The following is a 25536-nucleotide window of genomic DNA, read 5'->3' as shown; positions in this document are numbered from 1 at the left end:
AGTGCTGAGCATGCAGATCCAGCCCTGAGGGAACCCTGCTATTGTTTCCGTTTCTTCTTCTGCTTCCAGCCTCTCATGACCCGGTCGGACCGGGAGCATGCAGGGCGTCCACCGTACATGAGAACAGGTGACTGTTCCTCCACGCAGCTCCAGGAGTTTGCTGACTTCAGACCTTCCTCACACGCCTGGGGACTTGTAAGGGCTGTTTGGCCTAAGTCGGGTTTCTAGAGAGCGTCATGTTAGATACTGTTAAGGGAATACAGGGCGAGTAGGATCATGAGGGAGGGAGGGAGGGAACAGCTGAGAAAGAGCGAGAGAGAACACAGAAGGTAAGAGCAATTTGGCCAAATGAGAACGAGACAGATAGAGAGAGAGAGAGAGAGAGAGAGAGAGAGAGAGAGAGAGAGAGAGAGAGAGAGAGAGAGAGAGAGAGAGAGAGAGAGAGAGAGAGAGACAGAGACAGAGAGAGAGAGAGAGAGGGACAGAGAGGGAGAGAGAGAGAGAGAGAGAGAGAGAGAGAGAGAGAGAGAGAGAGAGAGAGAGAGAGGGACAGAGAGGGACAGAGAGGGACAGAGAGGGACAGAGAGGGACAGAGAGGGACAGAGAGACTGAAACGAGAGGGGGTGAGAGAGACAGACAGACAGAGAGAGAGAGAAAGAGACAGACAGAGAGAGAGGGACAGAGAGAGAGGGACAGAGAGAGAGGGACAGAGAGAGAGACAGATAGATAGAGAGAGAGAGAGAGAGAGAGAGAGAGAGAGAGAGAGAGAGAGAGAGAGAGAGAGAGAGAGAGGCAAGAGCGGCGAGGTCTCATGATCGCTGTGCCACTCTCTGAAGAGAGAGGAATCTGACATTGACACGCTCCTGTAAGCCAAGCTGAGGAACAGCTGACTGGGATCAGAGGGACATGCATGACGAGGAGCAGCCAGACTGGGTCCACGGGCTCCACGACTCCCACCCCACTGCAGAGGCAGGAGACGGGGGCTGCCTGGAGGGCTGGCTGGAGCCCCAGAGAGCACTCACACCATCACAATCAATACCTCACTAAAGAAAGAGAGCCCGTTTATCTCTCAACCTTCCCTTCACACACACACACATACACACACACACTGCCCACCGTGTGCACAAAGTGTGCGTGCGTGTGGCGTGTTACCAGTGTTTGTAAGCCGGATGTGAATGCATGAGACCTGTGTGTGTGTGTGTGTGTGTGTCTGTGTGTGTGAGAATGGAAAAGGCCAGGATCTCTTCAGCTGTTGGGGGGTCTGGCTTCTTTTGTGCCATTATGCAGTGATGTGTCTGGATTCTGTGTGTGAGGACTCCGAGGACATGATGCTATGCCTGAACTGTACATTAAAATGCCACAGCAAATGACAGAGATTCAGCATGGACTACAGAACAAAAGGGGCTTTAAGGGACTGAAATACTTCATGTAAACCCAATGGAAATGTTACCTATGGAGATGAGAGACTGATGATGAAATACATTCAGTCTAAAATGGAAAACTATCTTGGCTGGTTTAGGTGGTGTAGCCTAGCTCCGTACAAAACATCACCTGTGACTGCTTTCTAACAATCTAACCCTTCGGTCTCTGCATTTTGTAATTAGTTTCAGTCAATACATCGCCCACCTGTGCAATTAAAATTCGAGGCTTTCGTTGGCGTAGCTGGCTAAAGCTGTTACGAAAAGAGATCAATTACGTGAATGAGTCAGAGGACCTAAGTTCAAAATCCCGAGTGGGAAGTTAGCGAGGAAGCGACATGCGACTCAATCACTCCTGAAAACACAACAATGTTCATCTACAGGCGGGCGACTGGTTACGGTAGTGAAGTCTGTCTCCCCCCAAACGTGGGCCAGCTGTCCATTACCATGTTGTTCCACAGCCAGCACAGAGGGGTTAGAGATGATCAGCAGGAATGCGCTAGCTGTCAACTGGACTGGATAGATACATCTGCTCTTAACACTTGAATGAAGAATCCATACCTCGGGGGTGGCACCGAGGCTTTTTAGACACACTTGGTGTAGGCTATGAGTTTTATATGTTTCCCTGATCTTGTACGAAAAAGTCTGAGAATAAGGAAACGCTCTAAAAAAAATGAATTATTCTTGCTTCAATTAGGCTACGCAGAAATGACAGCTAGTATAGGCCTAGGGTTATGGTTTAGTTCGTTGAATATTGAGTTTAGAGACAGATCCAATGGGGGTCTCCATGTCACGATAATTCCTTTACATACCCCACCGATATCATGGTCTTTATTTTGGCATTAAATGTCAGCAATTCCACTGCCAAATAATGTGATAAATGTAAATGTACAATTTATTTAAATAGGTCTACACTTGATTTATAGTTTTTAATATTAGTTTTTGAGGCTCATATCTCGTATATGAGCATATCTTTTTTTTTATATATATGTACATAGTCCATACTCTCATCGGGTCCGCACGAGACAAGCCTACCTGGTCCAGGTGTGTCGGGGACCCATTTCAAAGAGCCGATCTGGCGGAGCTGGAATGCGGTTTTCACCTCGTGGCAACTGTGTGCACGAGTACCTGAGGCTCCCAAGAGGATAACTGTCACCCAAATCAACCAAAAGTCAACGCGTTGGAGTATTCCGCGGAACATTTCACCATCTCAATCAGATATTCTGTTGATGTTGATATACTTTTGAATATCTACCGGTTGATCAGGGATTTTATGGAAAGAGAAGTCCTCAACAAGTCCACGAGTCTTATCAACTTCATCTGTGTAAATCTTGTATTTTTCCAGAGAGCATAGCGGACCCCGTTAAATCCATGCAGTAGCCTATAGCCTAAGAGGGAGCACCACGAGTTAATTCGCACTCTCTCTCTCTCTCTCTCTCTCTCTCTCTCTCTCTCTCTCTCTCTTTCTCTCTCTCTCTCTCTCTTCACACATTTCTGTCTCCCTCTCTAAAACACACACACACACACGATAGTGTGCAGCCAAGATAGCCCAGGCCACCCGAACAGTACAAGGAGTGGATCACTTATGACACCGTGTGGCTGCTTAAAACCCTATTCAATAAAATACATTGCATGATCATCCACTGTATTTGGATGAAACTGCATTTATATGTTGTTCCGTGTTTTATGTGGTATATTATCTGTGTACTTGGACGAAGTTCAAGGTACAATCAATTTGAAGAACACAAAAGAATATGCCCCGTGTGAGGCTCGAACTCACGACCTTCAGATTATGAGACTGACGCGCTGCCTACTGCGCCAACGAGGCCTGAAGTCGAACTTTACCCACTCCCTTTTTGATCTGACAATGATACTTTCGGGGGTCAAAAAGGGAAATACTATTAGTAATTTGGGGGAGCGGCCTTGTCCATTTAGGTGGTTAAACCAACACTAAGTGTACAGTCGATCAACTGATGGCCTGAAAAACAAAAATGTCGAAGTTTTTAGCCGGTGCTATAGTTAGCTCTGCCAACAGATGACGTACTAATTAGCATATACAGTACGTGCTTACTTCAAACATTATGTTCATATTATGAACAATTATTTACGTGTTTCACCTACCATGGATGCAGGAATGTAGTTAAGACAATGGAACGTTGATTCGGTCGGCCAGGCACTTGGCTGATGGCGTGCATAACGCCATGGGCTGGATACAACTCAAAGTTTACAATATTTTACAATAGCAATTACAATAGCAACAATATTTGAGTTTGTAATGATTGACATAATGAGCCTTTTAGTATAAACCAACTTAAAAACATGTTTGAATTGAATTCATTTTGGCTCAATAACACTATTGTTTGTTTGTTTGACGCAATCAATAGGCTACGCTTGCATAATATGTGGGCAAACGTGAAATATACCAAAAAGTATTCAGGACTGCAATTAAACAATTAAAAATTGTACAAATTCTAGAAAGGCGATGTTTGTTCAAGGGAGGATTTTTAACTCCGTCTTGTCAAGTATGCATCCTGTTTAGATAATTCCGCGTGCATCATACAGAGGAGCGGAGATTTTAATCGCAAACCTGCCTAAAATGTTTCACAAGAGACCGGCTGGGGGCGTTAACCGGGGTTGCCACTGGTGACGCGTCTACTCACTTCCTAGACCCTCCCTAAACGCCCTGTCTCTGCACCGTTATTTGTTGTCTTGTGTGGCGTCTTGCTGCCGCGCAAGGTGTTCGGTCGACTTGCCTGTCAATCTCAGACCAGAATCTATTTAGGGTAGCTAGGTTGATTAAAGGATCAGTGAAGGTCCCTTGTGAGATTAAAACGAAACGGGATCTACTGAAGTCTGGAGGTGAATGTTACAGAGCTAGCTAGCTAGCTAAGGTTAGCTCGAGTTACTGGAGTTTATGCCATTTTCAGGTGCACATGCACATTATCTTTTAGCTAGCTAACGCTTGCTAGCTAGCTGCATTAACTACACACTACAAGCCACTTCGTCGTTCCAGCAGTCTTTTTCCACGCACGAAAACTGAAGATTTCCGACATTATGTCTTCAACCGAAGACAGGGCCAAGGAGATTCTGAAGGGGTTTAAACTGTATCCTTTTCAGCGAGTTGAGGTTTGCATTGAAGGTTTTACTGTCCAGACCATCGCTTGCTTGCTTGCTTGCTTTAGCTAGCGTAGCTAGGCTACCACTAAACCGTAATACGAGACTAATAACATTAGGTAGTGAGTCTATATACAATATAGTAGCCAGTTTCTCGAACGAGACTGCAAAGTTTGCGTACAGTACTGTGCAGTTACATCAGCCACCTGTGTTACAACTAGCTAGTGACCTAGGACGGCCCGTAGTTAGTATGAGCTCTACTCATCTAATTCAGCCTACATGCCTGTGGTGGTACCAAGCCAACTACTAAATGCTGATTGCCGTGTCTAGATGAGAAAGGCCTAGTTCAGTATAGGTAATTTGGCATATAATGCACCATGGATTATTATTCTGGCCAATGTTTTCTCTAGCTAGTTTGAAGAAGTGTTTGCAAGTTAGATTGCACTAGCATGCAAAGTTAGCATAATATAGCGACACTGCTGAACAAGTTCCATGGCCAAGATCTGTCAGTTATGGTTACTTGTAGCAGAGACTAGACTTCCCTAGCTAGCTAGATTTGTTGGTCATCCATATGAAACGAGTTTGGTGATGTGGAATCTTGGATATGTTAGATGGGCCAAACATGATAGTGTATAAGTTGTTTATTAAAGCATAACCATTAAGTTAACTTACCACAAGCCAGTTCTGAAGTGCATCTTTTGCCCCCAAAATGTATTTTGAGTTGATGTTCAACGTTAACTGAAATTGTTGCATATGAAAGTCTATGCTCCAGGAATAGCTAATTTGGAGTAAGGCATATGCTCGACATCAAAAGTGTGAAATATATTATTAATATAATAATTAAGTGTATTTAATTCATGGGGGAAGACTGCTGTAGCATAATGGATGTTGTGGGTAGTATAATTCCAAATGACAATACTTCTTTTGGATGGACTGCACACAAACACACCTTAAGACCTCAGTTTAGTGAAGAACAGGGCAAAAGGTTATGTTGAGGATCGCTCGCTCATGATACTTACCACAAGCAAGCACCTCTCCATTAGAGGGTTTGAAGCCCTTGCTGGTGGTTTACATAATACAGGCCACCACTCCTAAAATAGGAACAGTAATGCGGACGAGAATAATCGCACCCGAGTTGCCAGCTCTGCTTCACATGCAAGACCAGGCCCGTACTAAACCCTACCAGTCTAAGAGGCATTCTGAGGATGGACTGATGTAGCGTTTTGGGGAAGGTAGTGTTTTTTTAATCTTTTTTTCTTTTTTTTCTTTTGGTTGCTTCCTGGAGTAGTGTGAGATTTTAACCTTCCTTTGAAAGGCTGGGCTTGGTTTTCTAGCCTGTTAATGCCTAAATCCTTGATTTGCAAGGACAGGGATTTGTTGCCTTATGGCCCTGCTCAGAGGCTGGATGACAGCGTAGTGTCACATCGCTAGCCTACTGTGCTGCATTGGTTAGTCCCATGTAATGGCAAGCAACAGCGATGCAGAGGTGTTGTAGACTGCTAATGGAACATTATTAAGCAGTCTTTTGCTGCCTGTGTTTTCTTTTGTGACATTGTATTTCATACCAAACTTCAGTTGAAGGTGTGTATGGCAAAAAATTAAAATATATATTTTTTTAATTCCCAATAAAATTGACATTACAAGTGTGTTTTGATAAGTCTTCATAAAATGAGTGAGTTATAGCTAGCCCAGTAGCTGGCTGTAATGGTCAAGTTAATAGGTTTAAAGGAGTATGCTTTCCCCTTTCCAGCATGACCAGCTGCCTTTACCTGATTGTTGTGTAACTTGGATTAATAAGCCGAGAACCTTCTTGTAACAGAGATCCCCTCAGAGGATCTCAAAGAAATATGACATGTGCCTTCTTTGCAGAAGCTCGAAATGACAGGTTGTTCATCATGAGGACACTCTATATTGATGTTTGTTTGTTTTTTGCCTGTAGGCTTGAAAGTTGCTGGACCCAACTACATTTCTTTATTTTAGGTTCAACCTCCTGCTCATAGCAGTGAACCCTGTACAAGCCTAAAAAGGGAGCCTGGATTCCTTGTGTAGTTGCCTCTGCTCCTCCATGATACACACCTTGCCCCTCCTCACTACAGCCTTCCCTTCATGGCTACACACTAGATCATTGTGGAGTGAAACACATTTGCTTGACGCACAGACCCTGTAGCAGACTGACTCACTTTTACATCATGTAGTGTGGTGTGTTGATGGTCTCGTGTACAGTATGCTGGAGGTCAATGCACAAGGGTACAACGTACAGGGCATAGGTTCATACAATTAGACCACATGCATGGTTCCCAGCATCTCCCAAAGAGGCAGACTAAAGGCAGGGCTCAGAGGAGCTTCCAGTGTGCCTGTCTAAGCCTCCCCGAGGAAGGCCTGACTCAACACCCTTCTCACCGGCACGACAGCTGCTTAAGTACAGTACGATTCTGCATGAAAGGGCAATTATCCATAATAAAGTGTTGTGCATGCTGTCGCTCATATTCTAGGTGTGCTGCTTAAGCTCATGAAATGTAACCTCTCGGACCATTAAGGGCTGGGGTGAAAAGGGTTTGTCGCGGTTGTGTTTTTTTTTTTTTTTTTTTAAAGCTATAGCTTACTTGGTTGGTCAGTAATGTGGTCGACTAGAATTGCATGCGTGCACGTGGTTTCAGCAGTTTTTAAGGAGAGTCACACATTTGCTTGGGGCTTCCAGGTGGGTTCATCTTGGTCTAGGTGCATACATTTAAGCAATTCCTCTTGAAAGGAAAACAAAGTGTTATTGCCGCTTGTCTTGTGTACAAAGATGATCACAGCAAAGGCAGAGGTTGCCAGTGACAGAGCTGTAATCCCGCATCAGATAATGAATGGAAACTTCATGTCTATGTATTTACCACACAAACTGTTTTCTAATAATGATCCACTGTTTAAAGATGTATACAGCTTAAGGCTTGTCGGTAGTATTCTCCCTGGTGGCTAATTAAGGAGTGTGTTTGAATGTGTGTGTGATGGTGTGCACTGAGGGGACCACTGGTTCACCCTAGCTGTGAATCCCACTGCTTATCTCCAGGGTGCCCAGCAGGTGTGATCCTGGAGACATCTGTCAACCTTGCCAATGGCACAGCAGACCTCCCCAAAGGGACTCGACAAACACAAGGCCCATGCTCCACCCCAGCACGACGGCCGTTAGCCCATCCGGTTCACCTGTGGGTTTTGACCTCGGGTTGCAGCTTGCCGCGGTGGCTCTTGTGCTGAGTCGTATTCTGGCCGGCTCATGAAATTAATTAACGTGGAGAGCACTTTTTAGATGCCTGAGAAGGAGGAACAGCTTGCGTAATCCATTCATAAAATGTTTGGTAGACACTGCTGCCAGCTAAGCTCCTTTGGCTGTTCTGACATTGTCCTCGGGGACAAAACGCTACAGCCACACAACCCAACCATGGCTGTCGCTAACAGTAGCTGTCCAGTTAGAAGTCCCTTCACGTTGCAGCGTCCGAAGAAGAAAAAAAAAAAAAAAAACATCTACTTGTTAATGTAGGTTTTTGTATTGTAGTGTGCGGCTTACATGTGTGTCATCTTGGGTGTTTAGGTGTGTGTGTGTGTGTTGCGTACTAGGATTATTCCAGAAGGAAGAAGCATATAGGGAGGGGCCCTTGTGTTGTGGGGGGGGTGTGAGCCAGCCAGGCTTGATAGGATTATTGAAATAATTAAAACCAGTGTATTACACCTTGCTAGCTCAGAGTAGCCAGACAGGGCTGCTAGCTTCACATGAGCCAGCCCCCCCCCCATCCCCCATAATTGTGTGCCCCTTTATTTTTCACCCTTGTCCATTTTCTCTGTATTGTTTGCTTGTTTGAAGTCCCTCGGTATCTAAACAGTTTGAAGAGAATGTCAAGTGTCCGGGTGGTGGCATGTTGCAGGCTGTCGCTGACACCCCGCGTGCCTGCTTTCAGGGAGAGGGGGAAAGGGAGAGGAGAGGGGGAGACAGAGAGAGAGAGAGAGAGAGGAAGAGGGGGGGGGTGGCTATAAAGGGCAACCAGATGGTGCGGAGACAGAGAGGGGAGCGGGTTCGGGTGGCGCTGACGCTAAGCACCCTCTGGGTGTCACAGGTCTTTTGTCGAAGGGCCGTAAACGGCGGCCGTTCTCAGGTAGCCTCTTGACGCGGCCAGGCGGAGCGGCTGTCAGTGGGCTCTTGCTCTAACGCCGCCAGCTGGAGGAGCCGCTGTCACAACAGCACTCGTCCCCACCTGGAAGTGCCTAGCTGAACTATCACCGGGCGGAAACGGAAAAACCCTAAAAGGACCCTCTCCAGCTAAAACTGGTGAAAGTATTTAGACGACCCACTTGGGGAGTGTAAAAAAACAACAACAAAAAAAAAAACCCCAAGTTGATTGGTCCTCTTGTTGCTTAGCGGTGAAAGTATGCGGACACCCCACTTAGGATTATAGGAAAGCTAAGTGGATTGCGCTCTTGCTGCTTTGGCGACGTCTTGGAGGGTGTCTGGGTTTGCCAGCACTGTGACAACCTGTGTTGTTGTCCTTGACCACTGTCACCGTAGAAACTGGATGAACCTGCGCGATGCTGAGACTGGCAAGGTGCTGTGGCAGGGAACAGACGACCTGTCACTACCTGGTGTGGAGCATGAAGGTAAACACACACGCATGCACATGCACTCATGCACACACACACACACACACACACACACACACACACACATCACACTGATGGACAGCTTCCACTGCGACCCCACTGTTCAGCCTCAGCATACATCCAATACCGTCAGATGGTCGGGGATGGAACTTCCAGAGAAATTCTGAAACGCCTTTTAAAAACCAGCCATATCCTTTATGAAGACACAATAGATGATTGCTGTAAAACGGGAATAGATTGCGGGAATAAGGGATCCTTGTTCGGCTCTGTCTCGGGCCCTATTTAATTGACAGAAACCCTATCTAATACACTGTCATTGACTGCCTTGTTGTAGTACTGGTACCGAAAGCGCTAGCCAAGTACTAACCATGGTTTCAGATATCTACCATAGAGGATCGTGCCAGGCGGGTGATGATAATGGTTTTGTGTATGAATGGTCCTTTTGAAACTTCAACTAATGTGTGATAACTCTGGACCAGTCTTCATTTTTCCACGGTGTTTGTCTCCCCCTGCTGGTCAGTGTTTGACACTTTATTTTGTTCTTTTCAGCTCGAGTCCCCAAGAAGATCCTCAAATGTAAAGCCGTGTCTCGAGAGCTCAACTTTTCCTCTTCGGAAAAACTTGAAAAATTCCGCCTTGAACAGAAGGTGTTCTTCAAAGGCCAGTGTTTAGAAGGTATGCATTCAAAAAATTGCATAAATATCTCTTTGTTTGATGTCACCACCCACTAAAGACACCCTTACAGAAATGGACATATGTGGTCAGAGCTTTGAAGTAGAGCTCTATAGGTTCTGCAAAGAGAATGTCAAGGGCAAACCCTATACAATTACATTCATAAACACTTTTTTGATGATTTCCAAGTAAATACCAGAACGTGTGATTTAAAATGGATGAACTTGAACCCTTTTTTGTTTTTCTCTTCACTCTGCCTCCCTCCATGGCCTTCCTCCTACTTCCTGCCCTCCCTCCCTGATTGCAGAATGGTTCTTTGAGTTTGGCTTTGTGATTCCTAACTCCACCAACACATGGCAGTCGTTGATAGAGGCAGCTCCAGAGTCACAGATGATGCCGGCCAATGTTTTAACGTGAGTCCAGACTGAGACTTATGCGTTTGTAAAACTAATTTAACATGCTTGGTTACTTTTTTGTGTACAACTATGCAAAGTTAACTTTGCATAGTTGTACCCTTATTAATAAATGTATCTTGTTCTTGGTGTGATGACCTTAACGGTAAACCGTTGAGTTAAAACATACCGACTGTTTATTTTTCTCACACAGTGGAAACGTTGTCATAGAAACGAAGTTTTACGATGACGACCTTCACGTCAGCACTTCTAGAGTACGACTTTTTTACGTCTGAGGAACAGCACCTTAACTTTTTTTTGTAAAGAGGAGAATCCTTCAAGTGGGCAACATCGTGAAAAGGCACACAGCTGATTTATGGAGGGGGTGAAAGCAGGCCAAGTATACTGGGGAGTTTCTGTGCTGTACTATAGCAGGACCAAGACAACAAAACAAGATACCAAAATCCAACAGTCATAACATCACTCTTGGCTTCTTGAGAAATGACACTTTTTGTATGTAAATATACGTATATATAATATATGGGCAGTGAGTGATGATGCTCATGGCAACCAACCATGTAAATTATTTTATTTGTACATTTTTTTTTTTTTTCCTCGTCATTCCAAAATATCACCTTGGCGATGTACGATCGTCTCCATTGTCACCTTGTATTTTTAACACGTTTGCTTCCAGTTGATGTTGTTGTGGTTGATGTTCTCATTGTTTGGGTTTTTTTTTTGTTGCTGTAACTTAAAACTGTATAATAGACTGTGTTTAATACTACATGAATTATGGATTAAACAATGTCCACAAATGTTTAATAATTTATTGTCTTGGTCGTTTGTTTCACTGGGTATACAAATATTAAGTCTAGCATTAAGTCCGTATTCCGAGGCTTTGGACTTGCACAAAGGTATAGCTAGCTAATAGAACACTACAAATTCCATGACCATCACTTGACTGAATCGCACTACAACTCCCAGAAAGCAGTTCGTTCCGTGACTACTTCTCTGACGACCTTGGATTCCCACTGTATTGCAAGCATGGCGAGTAAAGATCCTAACGTGAGTATCCAGCATGCCAACTGTGTCCAAACGAGCCAGAGGAAACATAAAATGTTACATGGTTTACAAACGTGCTGACATACCATTAATGTGCTATTAAGTTTTAAAATAGGTGCTGTCTGTGAAGAAGTGAACGTGTTGTATTGCTAGCTAGTTCATGACGGCTATCTGTGCTAGCTATCTGATGTTATAACAAACGGTTGAGCTACCAAACGTCATTCATCTTGCAAACTATTATTGAAATAAATTGCCTGTATGAATACTGTCAATATTTTGACGGGAGCAAGTTACATGTAGTGCGTACTGCTCTTTGACTTCCAGTTCTGACTCGGTTGTGTTTAAACTTATTTAAACACAAATTGGCTGGACTAGCTAGGCTACTTTTTATGCTACGCTACCGTACCGAAGGTTACTTAATCCGGTTTTAATGTTGCCTTTTACTAGTTAACTGTCAGCTATAGGCAATTATCTATCTATATTTATATATAAAATGTGGTAACTACGTTACAGTGACCAAGATCAAATTGGGGAAAGATCCGACCGGCATTACGGGACTGTAGACAGCTACCATGCCTAACCGTAGCTAATCAACCATTCACCTTATTTCGTACCACCAAAGCATACCAGGCCACTATGAAGTAGGACCCTATAGAGCTAGATTTTGTTTAACGGAAAACATGGTTTATAAATGCATTTAGTTTTTTAAAATAGTTTTTGGAGTTATATTCAATCCGATTTTTGCTGCGCCACTCTAAAAGGAAGATTCCAGATTAAGAATTGCTTTTGGTCACAGTACTTATCGCGTCCACTAGAGGGTCAGTTGTGCATTCGTCCCATTGCCTAACATTTGACCTCCCAAAACCTTGCATGCAACACTTATAACAGACTTTATATTTCCAACAATACTGTAGGCTTTCGAATCACTTTCTTTTATACAATACAAACAAATATTTCCATTAGACATTTAATGATTTGATTGCGAATGACTCAGGATTAGAGCGGCATGACAGTTGCACGTTAAAACAAACGTCTCTTGTGTCCCCTTCTCCAGCGGTTCCTGCAGAGCTTGAGGGACATCGTGGGCCGCATGACGGCCGGGGGAGGTAGAGGACCTGGGCTGGGTTTGAAGCTGCTTATAGGTGCAGGAGCTCTGGTATACGGTGCCAAGGAGGCCACCTACACAGGTAAGGCAGAAGCACCAGTTGTGACGGAGTGAACTAGCATGCTAGCACATAGATCGTTAAGCATGGCTAAACAGATTTCTCAGTGGGTTTTTCCCACTATGTGGCAGATGGATTAATTAGGCCCATTCCTGTTTGTCTTCCTGAATAAAAGCAAAGACTGACCTTTGCGTCCTGTATGTGTTTGTGTACAGTGGAGGGCGGTCAGCGAGCGATCATCTTCAACAGGGTTGGAGGGATGCAGATGGACACAGTTCTCTCTGAAGGACTGCACTTCAGGTAGGGCAGACTGCACCCTAGTGGTCACTCATGTAACCATCCACACTTCACATTTCTTCCAGTTTGGTACATAACAGGTCATATCCAGGGGACCTTAGGGAACAGTGTAAATGTGTGCAGTTTGGGCAACAGCGGTGTATGCTGGGATCCTCGTTAGCCCTTTTAGACAAAGGTGAGAGGTGTAGACTAGCTCTGGAGCTTCTCTCAGATGTCTGATGGGGATTAGGATGGTTGTTGTGGGTAAACGTGCACCTGTCTGGTCCCTTGTTAAGACCTGTCAGCTCTCCAGGGGAAACAAGCGGCTGGAGGGGGGGGGGGGCTCAGTTTGGCACATGGATCTTCTGATCCCGAACGCTTCTCGTGTGTAGTCTAGGTTCCTGGATTATCTTGTCTGTTATTCACTGTTAAGTCATGCTCAGATACAGCAGACGTAATAAGAGGCTTGTCGGGATTCATTTAGCAAATTGAAAATAAACACTGGAAAACTATAAAACACTTGAGACCTTTTTAAACACTAACCGTCCCAAAATAATTGCATTTGACAAACTTGTTGTCACTGCCTTGGCTGTTTTTACTCAGCTAATGAATGTTGTTGTTGTCCACTTTTAGAATACCATGGATCCAGTACCCTATCATCTATGACATCAGAGCTAGGCCCAGGAAGATTTCCTCTCTCACAGGAAGTAAAGGTACGTCCATGACCATACAGGGAATGACACAGGGGCGGTGGCTCAAGATGGACAAACTAGTGATGCGGCATATGGCGTTTTTGTGCTTCACACATTGTGACTCAACAAGGCAGAAGGGAGACTCGTCACAATAGAAGAAGTGCACCCCAAAAAGGAAAGTTTTGCCCCCGCGTATCAAGACGCGCTGACGGTTTCTGTGCGCTCCCCAGACCTCCAGATGGTGAACATCGCCCTGCGTGTCCTGTCGCGGCCCGTGGCGTCCAACCTGCCCGCCATGTACCAGCAACTGGGGAAGGACTACGACGAGAGGGTGCTGCCCTCCATCGTCAACGAGGTGCTGAAGAGCGTGGTGGCCAAGTTCAACGCTTCGCAGCTCATCACCCAGAGAGCCCAGGTAGGCACAGCCCGGCCCCGTCTGCTCCACGCCACGTTGGGCCACACACAGGGAAGGGATGCTCTCTGTATGGGAGCCTGCTGAGCTTGACCGTGGGGCGTGTGTGTGTGTGGTGCAGGTGTCCCTGCTGATCCGCCGCGAGCTCTTTGAGAGGGCCAAGGACTTCAACATCATCTTGGACGACGTGGCCATCACCGAGCTGAGCTTCAGCAGGGAGTACACCGCTGCTGTGGAGGCCAAGCAAGTCGGTAAGGCAACCGTGACGTGAAGGGGTATCTGTGGCACTGTGTACAGTGAGGTGGGGGCGTGTTTAAACACTTCCAGTCAGCCCCTGCGCATGAGTGTGTGTCAAGCCTGTGTGTGTGTGTGTGTGTGTGTGTGCAGCCCAGCAGGAGGCTCAGAGAGCCCAGTTCTACGTGGAGAAGGCCCTGCAGGACCAGAGACAGAAGATCATCCAGGCTGAAGGAGAGGCAGAGGCCGCCAAGATGGTAAAACATCCACCCTGACCAACCCCAACGCTCCCACCAAACACCAACCACACACCTCCTTCGCCCTCACATGACCTTGTGCACATCGCATCATGAACCATCACAGCTTAAGTGTTACTACTGTACAGCTGTATTTCCAGAATCTTCTCACCGTGTGTGTGTGTGTGTGTGTGTTGTAGTTGGGCCAAGCCATCACTAAGAACCCTGGTTACCTGAAGCTGAGAAGAATCCGAGCGGCCCAGAACATTGCCAAGACGGTGAGTGGGGGAACGTGGGCCGTGAGCAGCCTCATGTGAACACCAGGAGGGGGCCGCTGTCTGACTTGGGGCCCCATGCCTTCACTCCTGTGCTTTGTCATGTGATCGCAACAGATTTGACCTCTGACCCCCCACCCCCCCGCTCTAACCCTGCTACTGCGTGTCCACCAGGTGGCGACGTCTCAGAACAAGGTGTATCTCAGCGCAGACAGTCTGGTTCTCAACCTTCAAGCTGACTCGTTTAACAAGTAAGTTCATCCACAGGCGCCGGTTACAAGCAGGCTCTCATTGCGGCCTAGGATAAAGTATCCACGGGCTGAAGTAGACGATGTAGGAACTCGGAAGAAGCCAGGCTTCTGTGTGTTTGTTTTTTTTTATCTATAGTTCAACACCACTTTCTGTCAATTACACCATTTCGTCCATGGAAGGCTTGTGTGCTTTCTGTGTGTTGTGAGTGATTGGACGTTGCTGTACTTGAACCCACACTTCTCTATTTCAGCCTGTCGCTGGGGAAGAATTAGGAGGAGGAGGAAGAGGAGGAGGAGGAGAGGGTAGCCATACCCTCCGTCCGTCGAGGTTTCCATCTGTCTCCCAAGTTTCCAAGTGTCTGTCTGTCTCTAGCGAGCATCCACGCCAGCAACACTCTCTGATTGTACCTGCAAGTGGCTTACCGACCGACCAATCACCTCTGCCCAGAGAGGACTGCACACCAGTGGATGGAGGGCATGAACTCTAGACCTGTGTGTTTGTAGCGTCCCCATGGAAATCAGCGGGATAGTTCCAAGTTCCATCCCTTGTCAGTGCTGCTGGAACAGGGGAGATGAATCCATTTGATTGAACTGGGCCGTAGTCTCTGTGTGGGAACACGCGTGACATCATTAGTCATCTGCAGTGTGGTCGTATGTGTGTGACATCATCAGGGTCAAATTCCCCCCATAGCTCTACTATGTATCAAATAAATGTCATTTGAATAAAAACAGTGACAACCAATATAAGAAGCTACAGTTTGATAGTGTCCAGACAGATGTCGGTCAACTTATTTCTCCGCCATCTGTCCTGAGATCTGTTTGCACGAGGACAACAGAACAGGCTTCAGACTTAACCTCGGAAACAACAGATGGGTATTCCCGTTCTAATAGTAACCATAATTATTGTTAATCTGTGTTTGTTTTTTTTAAGATTTCTGCACTCTGAATGGAGGTTAGACTTAAAGGATGATGTCCCTGTTTTTGATTCTATGCAACTGTTGTACTTGTGAACTCTGCTTAGCTGGCCTGTTTTGCGTTGATTTATGGCCGTGCTATTGCAGTGGTGATGCTTTCCCACTACAGTACCGGGGAGGTCCTGGGTCCATCCACGAAGAGAGAGAGAGAGAGAGAGACAGACGGGCGCTTAGCTGTTCACAGTATCCACAGTTCTCTGCTACTGACTGAAACATGTCGGTCAAAACAAAGACGGAACATTAAAGAGTTCTTTTTTTTTTCTTTTTTTATTCCAAATACTCATGTGGTTCTGTGTGTGTGTGTGTGTGTCTCTCAGATGGAGCCATCACGTGCAGATAATCATTTAGCCCCCCCCCCCACACACACACACACACACACACACACAGTTCAGAGTCATACCACCCTCCATGTGTAGGCTGAGCTCCAGCTGCAGACATCTGGAGGTAGTTAGGGGGGGCCTCTCACTGTGGGAGCCTCTTCATTGGTTCTCTCTGGCAGGCCCTCCTCCTAGCGGCTACCCTATTGGATGCTTCGTGTGTGCATCCTTCAAAGGCAACCAGTGAGCTGCTGTTTTGGGTGCCTGTATTTGATAAATGACCCCTTTCTGTGTATGTTCTGAACTGGATGTATTATGTACGTAGCGTTCAGCTCTGCATCATACCAGTCTTGACAAATTAAATGTGTCTGTCCCTTTAAGAAAAGTGAAAGCATATTCAATTCATACCCAAAATATGGTTTAGGAGCTTCCCATCCCAACAACACAGACAAACTCACATCAGAATGTATCCATCAATGGAGTCGTACTGGGGACAGTTTCAAATGAACCTTTTACAGCTACAGGCCACTAGATGGCGCACCATTCACAACTAATGAGCTGCTGCAGAGCCAAGTGTAAAAGGGACCATGCCCAGGGAATCATCTATCATAGAGAAACTGACAATACACTCAGTTGGTCTTACATTTCAGCAATCAAAGTATTGAATTGTAGATTTTAATAGCTTCACTTGTGGTTTAGTGTCACAGATGAACTCATTAAGTAAATGTCCAAGATTAGCATAGATTTGTGTGCTTGGTAAATGGTGACTGGGTTATTCTAAACGGAGCACCTGTTTATGTGTGCCAACTGTTACTGTGTATAATTCATAGCCTCCTCTCGATCTCCCTCTCCTTTTTCCTCCCTCTCTCCCTCCTCTCTCGCTGCTCAGCTGGTGTGTCTCCATGGCAACACTGACCTCACGCTGTGACAGGCGATCTGGGCCGGTTGCCATGGAGATCATCTGTGACATCATCCCCGGGCCTCAGTTGCCATGGCGGCACACCTACCGGCACGGCGGCTATTTTTGTGTTGTGCTCTGAAACCAGAGCGCTACGGCGTTCCCGTTCTGCACAAAGCATTGTTCTGTCATTCATCCTCTCGCTGTCTCTCCCATAAGCAGGCCATGCAGACAACGATGGTGCATTTGTTTGTTTGTTTGTGTGTGTGTGCTCGTTCCTGCACTCTTTCCATGCTACTCATTAGCTCAACGCGTGTGTGTGTGTGTGTAGGATTCCAATATTCTCTTACAATGTTAACACAGACGGTCCCGTTTTAGTTGGTGTGTGTGTTTATGTGTGTGTGTGAGCAAGCTGCGTGCATGTGTCTGTGCTCGTGTGTGTGTGTCTGTGCATGCTCGGGCCCCGCGTGCGCGCGCAGCCTCACTCCCCTCAGTCCGTAGTGTCATTGAGAGGGGGCAGCATGGAGAGCCAAGGGCACTTGTCTCTGGATGTGGGATTATAAACTCTGCGCTGCTAATCCTACATAGGCTGCATCTCAAATCTCTGTGGTGAACCCCCTTCACAAAGGGAAGAAAAGCACGTAGCAAACAGGTTCAAACCGGGCCGCTGCGGTTTGTGTAGAGAGGCTGTACCTAAGGGAGAAGGGAACAGAATGGGGACACCGGCTTCACACACACACACACAGCACGCACACACACAGCACGCACACACACACAGCACGCACACACACACGCCTCCTGTTGTCAGGGGTCCGTTTAGGAAAGGGAGCCGTTCTTGCTTCGTTGTGATCACGTGACCTGATTCTACAAGTCTTATACGAGATTGATGTGAAGACTCATCAGTCTCCTTATAAGCCCATTAGAGAAGCTGTGTCTTTCTTCTTCCCCGATAGGCTGCAGGTAGACCCATTAACGATCCAACCAGACAATTAGCCGGAGCATTACAACCTGTGAGCTTGTATAATTAGACGCCTTATATTTAGAAAAGGGCTCATTAAAAAGCTTGTGACGAGGCACGGAGGGACGTTGGCAATAATAGTGTGTGTGTGCGCGCGCATGTGTGTGTGTGTGTGAGACTTGCTGCTGTCAACACTCACACGTACATACACATGTGCACAAGCAAAGTATTTGCAGTCGCCACCGAGTTCAGACTGACCTCAGGTACAGTCAGCCAGTCAGCCAGTCAGCCAGCTATCTCCCCTGGTGGTCATGTGTCAAGTCTGTTGTCAGCCTGCCTGTCGAGGAATGTCCAGACCTGGCAGGGCAAACCTGCCAGACATGCATGCATGCAGACTCCATAGCACAGTGCAACCGTGTGTGTGTGTGTGTCTTTGCGTGTGCGTGTGAGCCATATAGATTAACCTGATTCTTCAGAGCATGCTCAGTACGATGCTAAATGAGGTTTCACCATGCTGCCCTGGTTTGCTGACTGGTAAGGTTTCATTCCCCCAGTTTCTCGTGCCCTGCTCCCAGCATCTGCTCTCTCCTCCACCACGCCCTCCCTCCCCCTGCACAGAGCTGTAGATCCTGTAGATATTCTAAAGTTTCATGGGCAAGTGAATGATTTTGTCACTCGTCTGACCAAAGAAAAGTGATATTCTTCTCCTCGCGCTATTTTTATCTGATGAAAAGCATTGATGCTCTGTTCATAACACTGCAGGGGGTATATATCCTGTGCACGTGCGTCTCTTTATCTCTCTCTCACTCTCCCTCCATCTCTGTCTTCTTCTATGTTCCTGTTTTGATGTCACACCGTTTCCTGTGGTGTGAGGGAGGAAGTGTGCTCCAATTCCAGGGGCGGATCCGTCTCAACGGTCTCTTACTGCATCCTCTCCCCTCGTCTCCTCCCTTTCCTTCCTTCACTGAGCACTGAAGACCTGGGCAGGATCTCAATCCAGCTCCCCCTTATCTCCCTAATGAGGCGGTGACCACATTGATGGAGTGCACGCAGTGCTATTGACGTCAACAGCACTATTGACGCTGCCTTTCTGGTGTGAGTTGATGAATCAGAAGTCATATGAATCCCACTCTACATGCTTTGTTGTTGAGTGGATGCTGTTACTTTTTTTCTCACGGGTGAAGAATCGGCCCTGAGATTGTTTTTGGAACGATCTCTGAGCAGACGGGGAACACTTCCTGGAGGTTGAATGAGGCAGGCAGCCTGAGAAGCAATAGAGGGAGGAGCCTAAATACCAACGCCATGTCCGACGAGACGGACCAGGCATCCATGAAGGTAACAACAAACACATTTGGAAAACACTGAACATCTGAACGTGGCCGTGCATTACCAAACGCTCCCACAGCCTGCAGAAAACCAATCAGTGGCTGTGACGTCGTCGTGGCGCCGCCACAGTTCCGGGTCTTTCTGGAAGGTCGTTTTTTTTGTGTTGAAATTCCAGAACTAGAAACTTGGGCTAAATCTGATTGGTCTGGATTCTTGGTGCTGAAAGTGTGTAATCTGCAGCCTCACGGTACTGCTTAGACCCTAGCCCAGGCCGCGTCACCCAGCCCATGTCAACCTGCCCACAAAGAGCCTCAGTCCTCACGACACCCTACTAACCGCAACGTCATGGCCGACTGACAGAGGCCCAGTGTGCTCCTGAGCAGCTGACCTGCGCCCTGGCGAGGTGAACGGCACTGTTTACTTAGCTCGCTCCGGCATTCCACCCACGATGCGTTCCGCCGGTGTGTCTGTAATCTCCGCTCCGAGATTGGAGCGGCTGAAGCGGGAGGATTGGGTCCCGTCTGGGTGGCCAGAACATGCCAGTAGGTCAAGGTCAATGTCTTGAGGGAACGCTACCAGGAACATGGGTTGAGGGACAGGAACCGGGTCAGAACCAGAGGAGCTATTCAACCTGAGCAGCACATACATGACCTGGTAAATCTGAAGTTAGGGAACTGGTATGATATGGTGCTGTACATAGTGATTAAACTCGAAAAATAACATCAAAGAATTCCACATTTGACGATGAGGTAAGAGTCTAAAGAAAGACAGTTGTTGTAGCCCGATCCCCCCACCTTCTGACTCAAAGTGGTTTCTCCCCCTTGCATTGCTTCAGACTGAATATGTAAATATATTACAGAGGAAACACTGGAGAGAACTTGAATATTGAGTGATTTTGACACCTCCTCTGGCTGTGCTTCCTCCTTCCCCCTCCCCCTTCCCCCCTCCCCCTCTCCTCTGTCTCCCGTCGCTTCTACTAACTCTCCTTTTGCTGCTGTTTAATTACCCTTCCCCTCACTTCTGAGAGAGAAAGAGGGATCTGGAATCCATGCCAGAGAGAGAGACAGAGAGAAAGACACGAGAGAGAGAGAGAGAGAGAGAGAGAGAGAGAGAGAGAGAGAGAGAGAGAGAGAGAGAGAGAGAGAGAGAGAGAGAGAGAGAGAGAGAGAGAGAGAGAGAGAGAGAGAGAGAGAGAGAGAGAGAGAGAGAGAGAGAGAGAGAGAGAGAGAGAGAGAGAAAGAAAGAAAGAAAGAAAGAAAGAAAGAAAGAAAGAGAAAGAGAGAGAGAGAGAGAGAGAGACACATTTAAACCGATCTGGTGAAACCCATGTATAATCCACAGGCTCACGTGTCTTTCTCACTAATACAGGGTGTGCACCTCAAACGGCTGAATCACCAACGCCAAAACACAGTATCAAGGTGCAGACATGCAGCCCCGTCTCTCTGCATTCCAACATCTTGAGTCATGTTGAAAACATGGTGCCACCTAGGGTTGAGGTTACCGTAGTTACAGCTGGACTTGTGGACTCTATCTGTCCTGTTAAACTGAGGCCAACCAATCACCGCAGGGGAAATCTGCTCTCATCCAAGGCATGGTTGCCCATGTATTTGACCTGTTTTAGTCTCACCTTCCCTAAACTGTCTCCTTGTCAACCAGATGGAATGGACACGGAAGGTGTGCACCACGAGGAAGTCAGAAGGGCCCAGACGTGTAGCATGCCATGGAGGCGTGGTCAAAGACTGGTTGTCTGCGTCTAACTTACTCCTTTCACTGGGGATGCAGCATACCTGCGTTGATTGATACAGTTGGTGAAAGCGTTTGTAAGGGAACGTCCTGAAGGACGTGTCTGCCTGCACAAACAGATGGCTGGCCACACACTATGTGTAGCCTGGGGGCTGTGGTCCATTATGCAGGCTGGAAAACCTGTTTCTCCCTCGACAGCAGGAAGAGGAGGACGAGGAAGAGGAGGACGAGGAATAAGACGAAGAGGAAGAGGAGGACACAGGAGGCCCGTTGTTGTCCTGTCTCTCTCTCTCACACACACACACACACGCACACTGGCACACACACACATGACTGTAACACACAAAAACACCAAAAGTACAAACACACATCGGGGCCCGACGTTCATTGCATCTTGCAGAGAACGTCCTGTTGACAGCGAAAGAGATCTGTGCTGGTGCGTGTGAATGTGTGTGTCTGTGTGTGTTTGTGTGTGCTCGACTCCGTTGTACCCCGAGGGAATTGATGATATCTGTGACATGCTGCCGCTGCTGCTTCACAGGGCGGCATCACAGAGCTTGAGCACAGCGTCGCGGAGCGGGCAGAGGAGCGGGCAGAGGAGCAGAGGGCTGTCATGTGTGAGAGTTGACATGTGTGAGGGGCTGTCATGTGTGAGAGTTGACATGTGTGAGGGGCTGTCATGTGTGAGAGTTGACATGTGTGAGGGGCTGTCATGTGTGAGAGTTGACATGTGTGAGGGGCTGTCATGTGTGAGAGTTGACATGTGTGAGGGGCTGTCATGTGTGAGGGTTGACATGTGTGAGGGGCTGTCATGTGTGAGGGTTGACATGTGTGAGGGGCTGTCATGTGTGAGGGTTGACATGTGTGAGGGGCTGTCATGTGTGAGGGTTGACATGTGTGAGGGGCTGTCATGTGTGAGGGGCTGTCATGTGTGAGGGTTGACATGTGTGAGGGGCTGTCATGTGTGAGGGTTGACATGTGCGCCGCGTAGTATCATATTTGATACCAGACGAGTCAGTAGGAGACAACATGTACGGATGCCTAGAACATGGTGGCTACCAGTATTGAACCACCCCCCCCCCACCCCCCCCCCCCCGGCTCCAGACGTTTAGATGATCTGTAGCGTTAAGTGGTGTGTGTGTATGTGACAGGGAGTAGATGATTGGACAGGGACAGCTATGTGAGTCATGATAGAGAGCGTTAATGAATGCCCTCCCCCTTCACACTCCTCCTCCACTCCACACTCCTCTTACACATGATTAATACTGCATGAGTGGAGATGCCTTTGTGTGTGTGTGTGTGTGTGTGTGTGTGTGTGTGTGTGTGTGCGTGCGTGTGCGTGTGTGTGTGACAGGGAAAGTGAGGGTGATGGTAATTGGTAATGCAATACTAGTTAGGTTTTTTGAGATATCGGGTGTACCATGAACACAAGAACAACACAAATGGCTGGGAAAGCGGAGGGGAGGGGAGGGGAGGGGAGGGGAGGGGAGGGGAGGAGGGAGGGAGGGAGGGAGGGAGGGAGGGAGGGAGGGAGGGAGGGAGGGAGGGAGGGAGGGAGGGAGGGAGGGAGGGAGGGAGGGAGGGAGGGAGGGAGGGAGGGAGGGAGGGAGGAAGGAGGTGGGGGGCCCACTCTTTAGCTTAACGTGGACTACCATCGCTCCTCATTTAATGACGGCAGTGATAGCAGTTGGAATGTTGAAATGAATTGCTTCATTTCAAAACAGCAAGTCACTCCTGTAACGTATTCGTACATTGCACCTTGAACCACCAGGAACCACATACAACACAAACTGGCTCTCTGGCCAGGAAGAGAGAGAAAGAGAACAAAAAAATACACCGTAAAAAAACAACCGAACCATTCATTCCTAGCAGTCCACGGTTTGAAATGGCGTGAGGGTTGTGCAAGATTGGTGCCTTACCTCAGTCCCTGTGGCTCAGAGCCATCTCTAAGGTGGATGAGCCCATCACCTCTGCAGCCCCCCCAAAGAGACCTGACCACCGTGGGGAACATGATATCCATCACCCCCCCCCACCACCACCTCTCATCTGCCTCTTTGAGAGACGAGCAGAGATGAGTGGTAGGGCCCCACACGGGGGTGGGGAGGGAGGGAGGGAGGGAGATCATCTTCTGAAGGAGACCTGTACCATGGAAAGAGACGGAGAGGGAGGGAGGGAGGGAGGGATTTACATATGGGAGGGGGGTGGCCATATGGATCTATAGGTGTAAGCTTCTGTAGGAGGAGTCTGTCAGACACATAGAATAGAATAGAGGTCTCCACAGTGAGAGGTGGGCATCATATACATATTTTTATAAATATCTGTTTGATAATTGCGTGATAACTATTTACACATCATTTACTTTATATACTGTGTGGTAACATAGTACTCGTTCAACCACCGTGGCACGTTGAAACAAACACACGAGACACTAATGTGATCTATGTCATACACTTCAAATGTGCTTACTGGCTTTTCCCCCTCCTCTCTCCTTCTCGTTTTCTCTCTCTTTCACTCTCTCTCCCCCCTTTCCTTCTTTCTCTACCTCGCTCTCTCTTTTTCTCTCAGTGTGCCTGTACACACACGCGCTCTTCTCTCCGTGTTCTCGGGCAGAGAGGCTGTATGGCTCCGTTCGTAAGTTGCAGTGTACACGATTATAGCGCAGGGCCATACAGTTGCGTTCTGGCTCTCCTGAGCCAGCACAGCCCAGGGCGACGCGGGTCGATTGAGCAAGCTAAAAGAGGCATTAGCTAAGCTGACAAAAACCACACGGGTGCGTTTCCCTCTTCTCGCTGACTGCTTTCACAACCACAAAAGCTGAGAGACTGTAAACAGTTTGAGGAATCGGCTACTAGTTAGAAGGCTCATGTTTAAAATGAGAAGAGGGTGAGGGTCAGAGCCAGAGTTAGTTTAGGGTCCGGGTTGGGGTTAGGGGTCTCTCCATATGTTTCACATCCACAAAGGGAGGGTTGAACTAAAAGCATTTCTGGAGCTTTATGATAGATTACCCATAGGCAGTCAAGCCCTGGGATGAACCCTGACTCAGCTACTGTATAACCTGTTCATCTGTGTGTGTGTGTGTGTGTGTGTGTGTGTGTGTGTGTGTGTGTGTGTGTGTGTGTGTGTGTGTGTGTGTGTGTGTGTTTGTGTGCGAGTCTTTACTTGTAGGAGATAATAGCATTCTACCACTGGAAAAATTGCCTTAATCAGGTGTTGACATTTTCATGTATTGACATTTTCATGTCAACCCATTGTTTTACCAAGGCCTGTCCCAATCTGTTGTCACATTAAAGCTATTTTCCACACGCATGCCTTTCTTTCGCTTTCCTTCTATAACTGAATTCTTGTGGCTTTGATTCTACTACAGTTTTCCCTCCCAGAGAGCTCTGCTATCCAGGTCCCTCCCTCCCCCCCTCTCACTTCCTGCTGCTAACTATCTTTGTCTCTCTGCTATTCTATGTCTTTTGGCCCCCTCATTTACACAACTCTCTCTCTCTCTCTCTCTCTCTCTCACACACACACACAAACACTCACACACACACACACACACATACAAACAAACACACTCTCTACCTCAGGTCCTTGTATGGTCTGAGACTTACAAGCTAGGAGGCAGAGAAAGAGGAGGGTGAAGGCTGACTGAGTGTGGGGTGGCCCCTGTGACCGAGTCAAACTGCTGAACAACTATTTACTCAAAGGAGTGTCTCGGAGGATGGAGGTAAAGGCCCAAACAAGCTTCTCACCGACACAGGACATACGAACAGCGATAAGACAGTAATGTCAAAAATAGACACGGGCACTCATGCAAAATCGCAACATGGTTTACATGACATTAGCCCGATAAAAGGATTCAATCGAGAACTCCCACTGGTGACTGTTAGAGCAAGCTATGAATCCCATTGTTGTGGAGTCGAGCTAACTAGTCTGTTATGGCATAGCAGCACAGCAGACTGCCGTTTCCCCTGCCCGGGCCCAGGAGATAAGGCCCAGTTCTCCATTTAGGTGGTGATCTGCACTCTGTTTGCAGCCTGCTCACTTGCACAGGAAACAACCATTGCCATGGAACTGCTCTTATCAGGGAAACAGGACTTGTATGGACATGAGTTGTAAACGACACATTCCTCCCTCCTGCCCTCCCTCTCTCTCCCGCTCACTCTTTCTTTCTCTTTATCTCTCTTTCCCCCTTGCTCTTTTTCTCCCTTGCTGTCCCTCTTGTTGTTTTTCATATTTCGTCCTTTCTCTTGCTTGCTCCCTCTCTCCCCCCTCCCTCCTGGCCTCTCACCCCCCCCCCCCTCTCTCTTTCTCTGTCTCTCTCTCTGTCTCTTTCTCTCTCCACACTTCTCGTTCTCTTTCAGTCCGTCTTTCTCCCCCTCCATCTCTTCCTCTCGCCCCGTCTGTTCCTCGGCCCGTGACGTGACTTTACGAGGGACTCGTGACATTCCTCCAGGAGGGCTGCGTCCCTCTCTGTGTCTCTGACTCTGAGAGAGTCTGCCT

At 47.4% G+C, this 25536-nt stretch overlaps 3 protein-coding genes and 1 non-coding gene across 4 annotated transcripts in view; 2 read left to right on the top strand and 2 right to left on the bottom strand.

Annotated features, from left to right (window-relative positions):
- Positions 1 to 2833, bottom strand: part of gpc5b (glypican 5b) — a 34448-nt gene extending 31615 nt beyond the window's left edge. The window contains exon 1 of the mRNA XM_084676386.1: positions 2454 to 2833. Coding sequence (XP_084532512.1) covers positions 2454 to 2619 — 166 coding nt within the window. The 5' untranslated portion in view covers positions 2620 to 2833. The remainder of the gene's footprint in view (positions 1 to 2453) is intronic.
- Positions 2834 to 3173: 340 nt separating this feature from the next.
- On the bottom strand, positions 3174 to 3246 carry trnam-cau (transfer RNA methionine (anticodon CAU)). The gene has a single exon. It is a non-coding gene; the product is annotated as a tRNA-Met (tRNA).
- Positions 3247 to 4083: 837 nt separating this feature from the next.
- pde6d (phosphodiesterase 6D, cGMP-specific, rod, delta) lies at positions 4084 to 11053 on the top strand. Its single transcript, XM_084676495.1, has 5 exons — positions 4084 to 4522; positions 9073 to 9161; positions 9714 to 9839; positions 10144 to 10249; positions 10443 to 11053. Exons 1-5 carry the CDS (start codon positions 4473 to 4475, stop codon positions 10522 to 10524), a joined length of 453 nt encoding a protein of 150 aa, XP_084532621.1. The 5' UTR covers positions 4084 to 4472; the 3' UTR covers positions 10525 to 11053.
- A 148-nt stretch (positions 11054 to 11201) lies between these two features.
- On the top strand, positions 11202 to 16072 carry phb2b (prohibitin 2b). Its single transcript, XM_084676194.1, has 10 exons — positions 11202 to 11293; positions 12345 to 12477; positions 12669 to 12753; positions 13363 to 13442; positions 13652 to 13836; positions 13955 to 14084; positions 14221 to 14324; positions 14504 to 14581; positions 14753 to 14829; positions 15081 to 16072. The coding sequence occupies exons 1-10, from the start codon at positions 11273 to 11275 to the stop codon at positions 15100 to 15102; spliced, it is 915 nt and encodes a 304-aa protein (XP_084532320.1). The 5' UTR covers positions 11202 to 11272; the 3' UTR covers positions 15103 to 16072.
- The last annotated feature ends 9464 nt before the right edge of the window (positions 16073 to 25536 follow it).

This window comes from Hypomesus nipponensis, chromosome 16, assembly GCF_054491055.1.
Source record: "Hypomesus nipponensis isolate SF chromosome 16, ASM5449105v1, whole genome shotgun sequence".
NCBI lineage: Eukaryota > Metazoa > Chordata > Actinopteri > Osmeriformes > Osmeridae > Hypomesus > Hypomesus nipponensis.
Note: the sequence above shows the minus strand (reverse complement) of the source record. Positions and strands in the feature narration are given on the sequence as shown.

What these genes read in the sequence shown, in the direction of transcription:
- pde6d (XM_084676495.1), top strand. Translation starts at nt 4,473, where the DNA reads ATGTCTTCAACCGAAGACAGGGCCAAGGAGATTCTGAAGGGGTTTAAA. An exon ending in ATTCTGAAGGGGTTTAAACT is followed by an intron (nt 4,523 to 9,072) that starts GTATCCTTTTCA and finishes CTGTCACCGTAG; the next exon opens with AAACTGGATGAACCTGCGCG. An exon ending in CAAAGGCCAGTGTTTAGAAG is followed by an intron (nt 9,840 to 10,143) that starts GTATGCATTCAA and finishes CCCTGATTGCAG; the next exon opens with AATGGTTCTTTGAGTTTGGC.
- phb2b (XM_084676194.1), top strand. Translation starts at nt 11,273, where the DNA reads ATGGCGAGTAAAGATCCTAAC. An exon ending in TGGCGAGTAAAGATCCTAAC is followed by an intron (nt 11,294 to 12,344) that starts GTGAGTATCCAG and finishes CCCCTTCTCCAG; the next exon opens with CGGTTCCTGCAGAGCTTGAG. An exon ending in TCATCACCCAGAGAGCCCAG is followed by an intron (nt 13,837 to 13,954) that starts GTAGGCACAGCC and finishes TGTGTGGTGCAG; the next exon opens with GTGTCCCTGCTGATCCGCCG.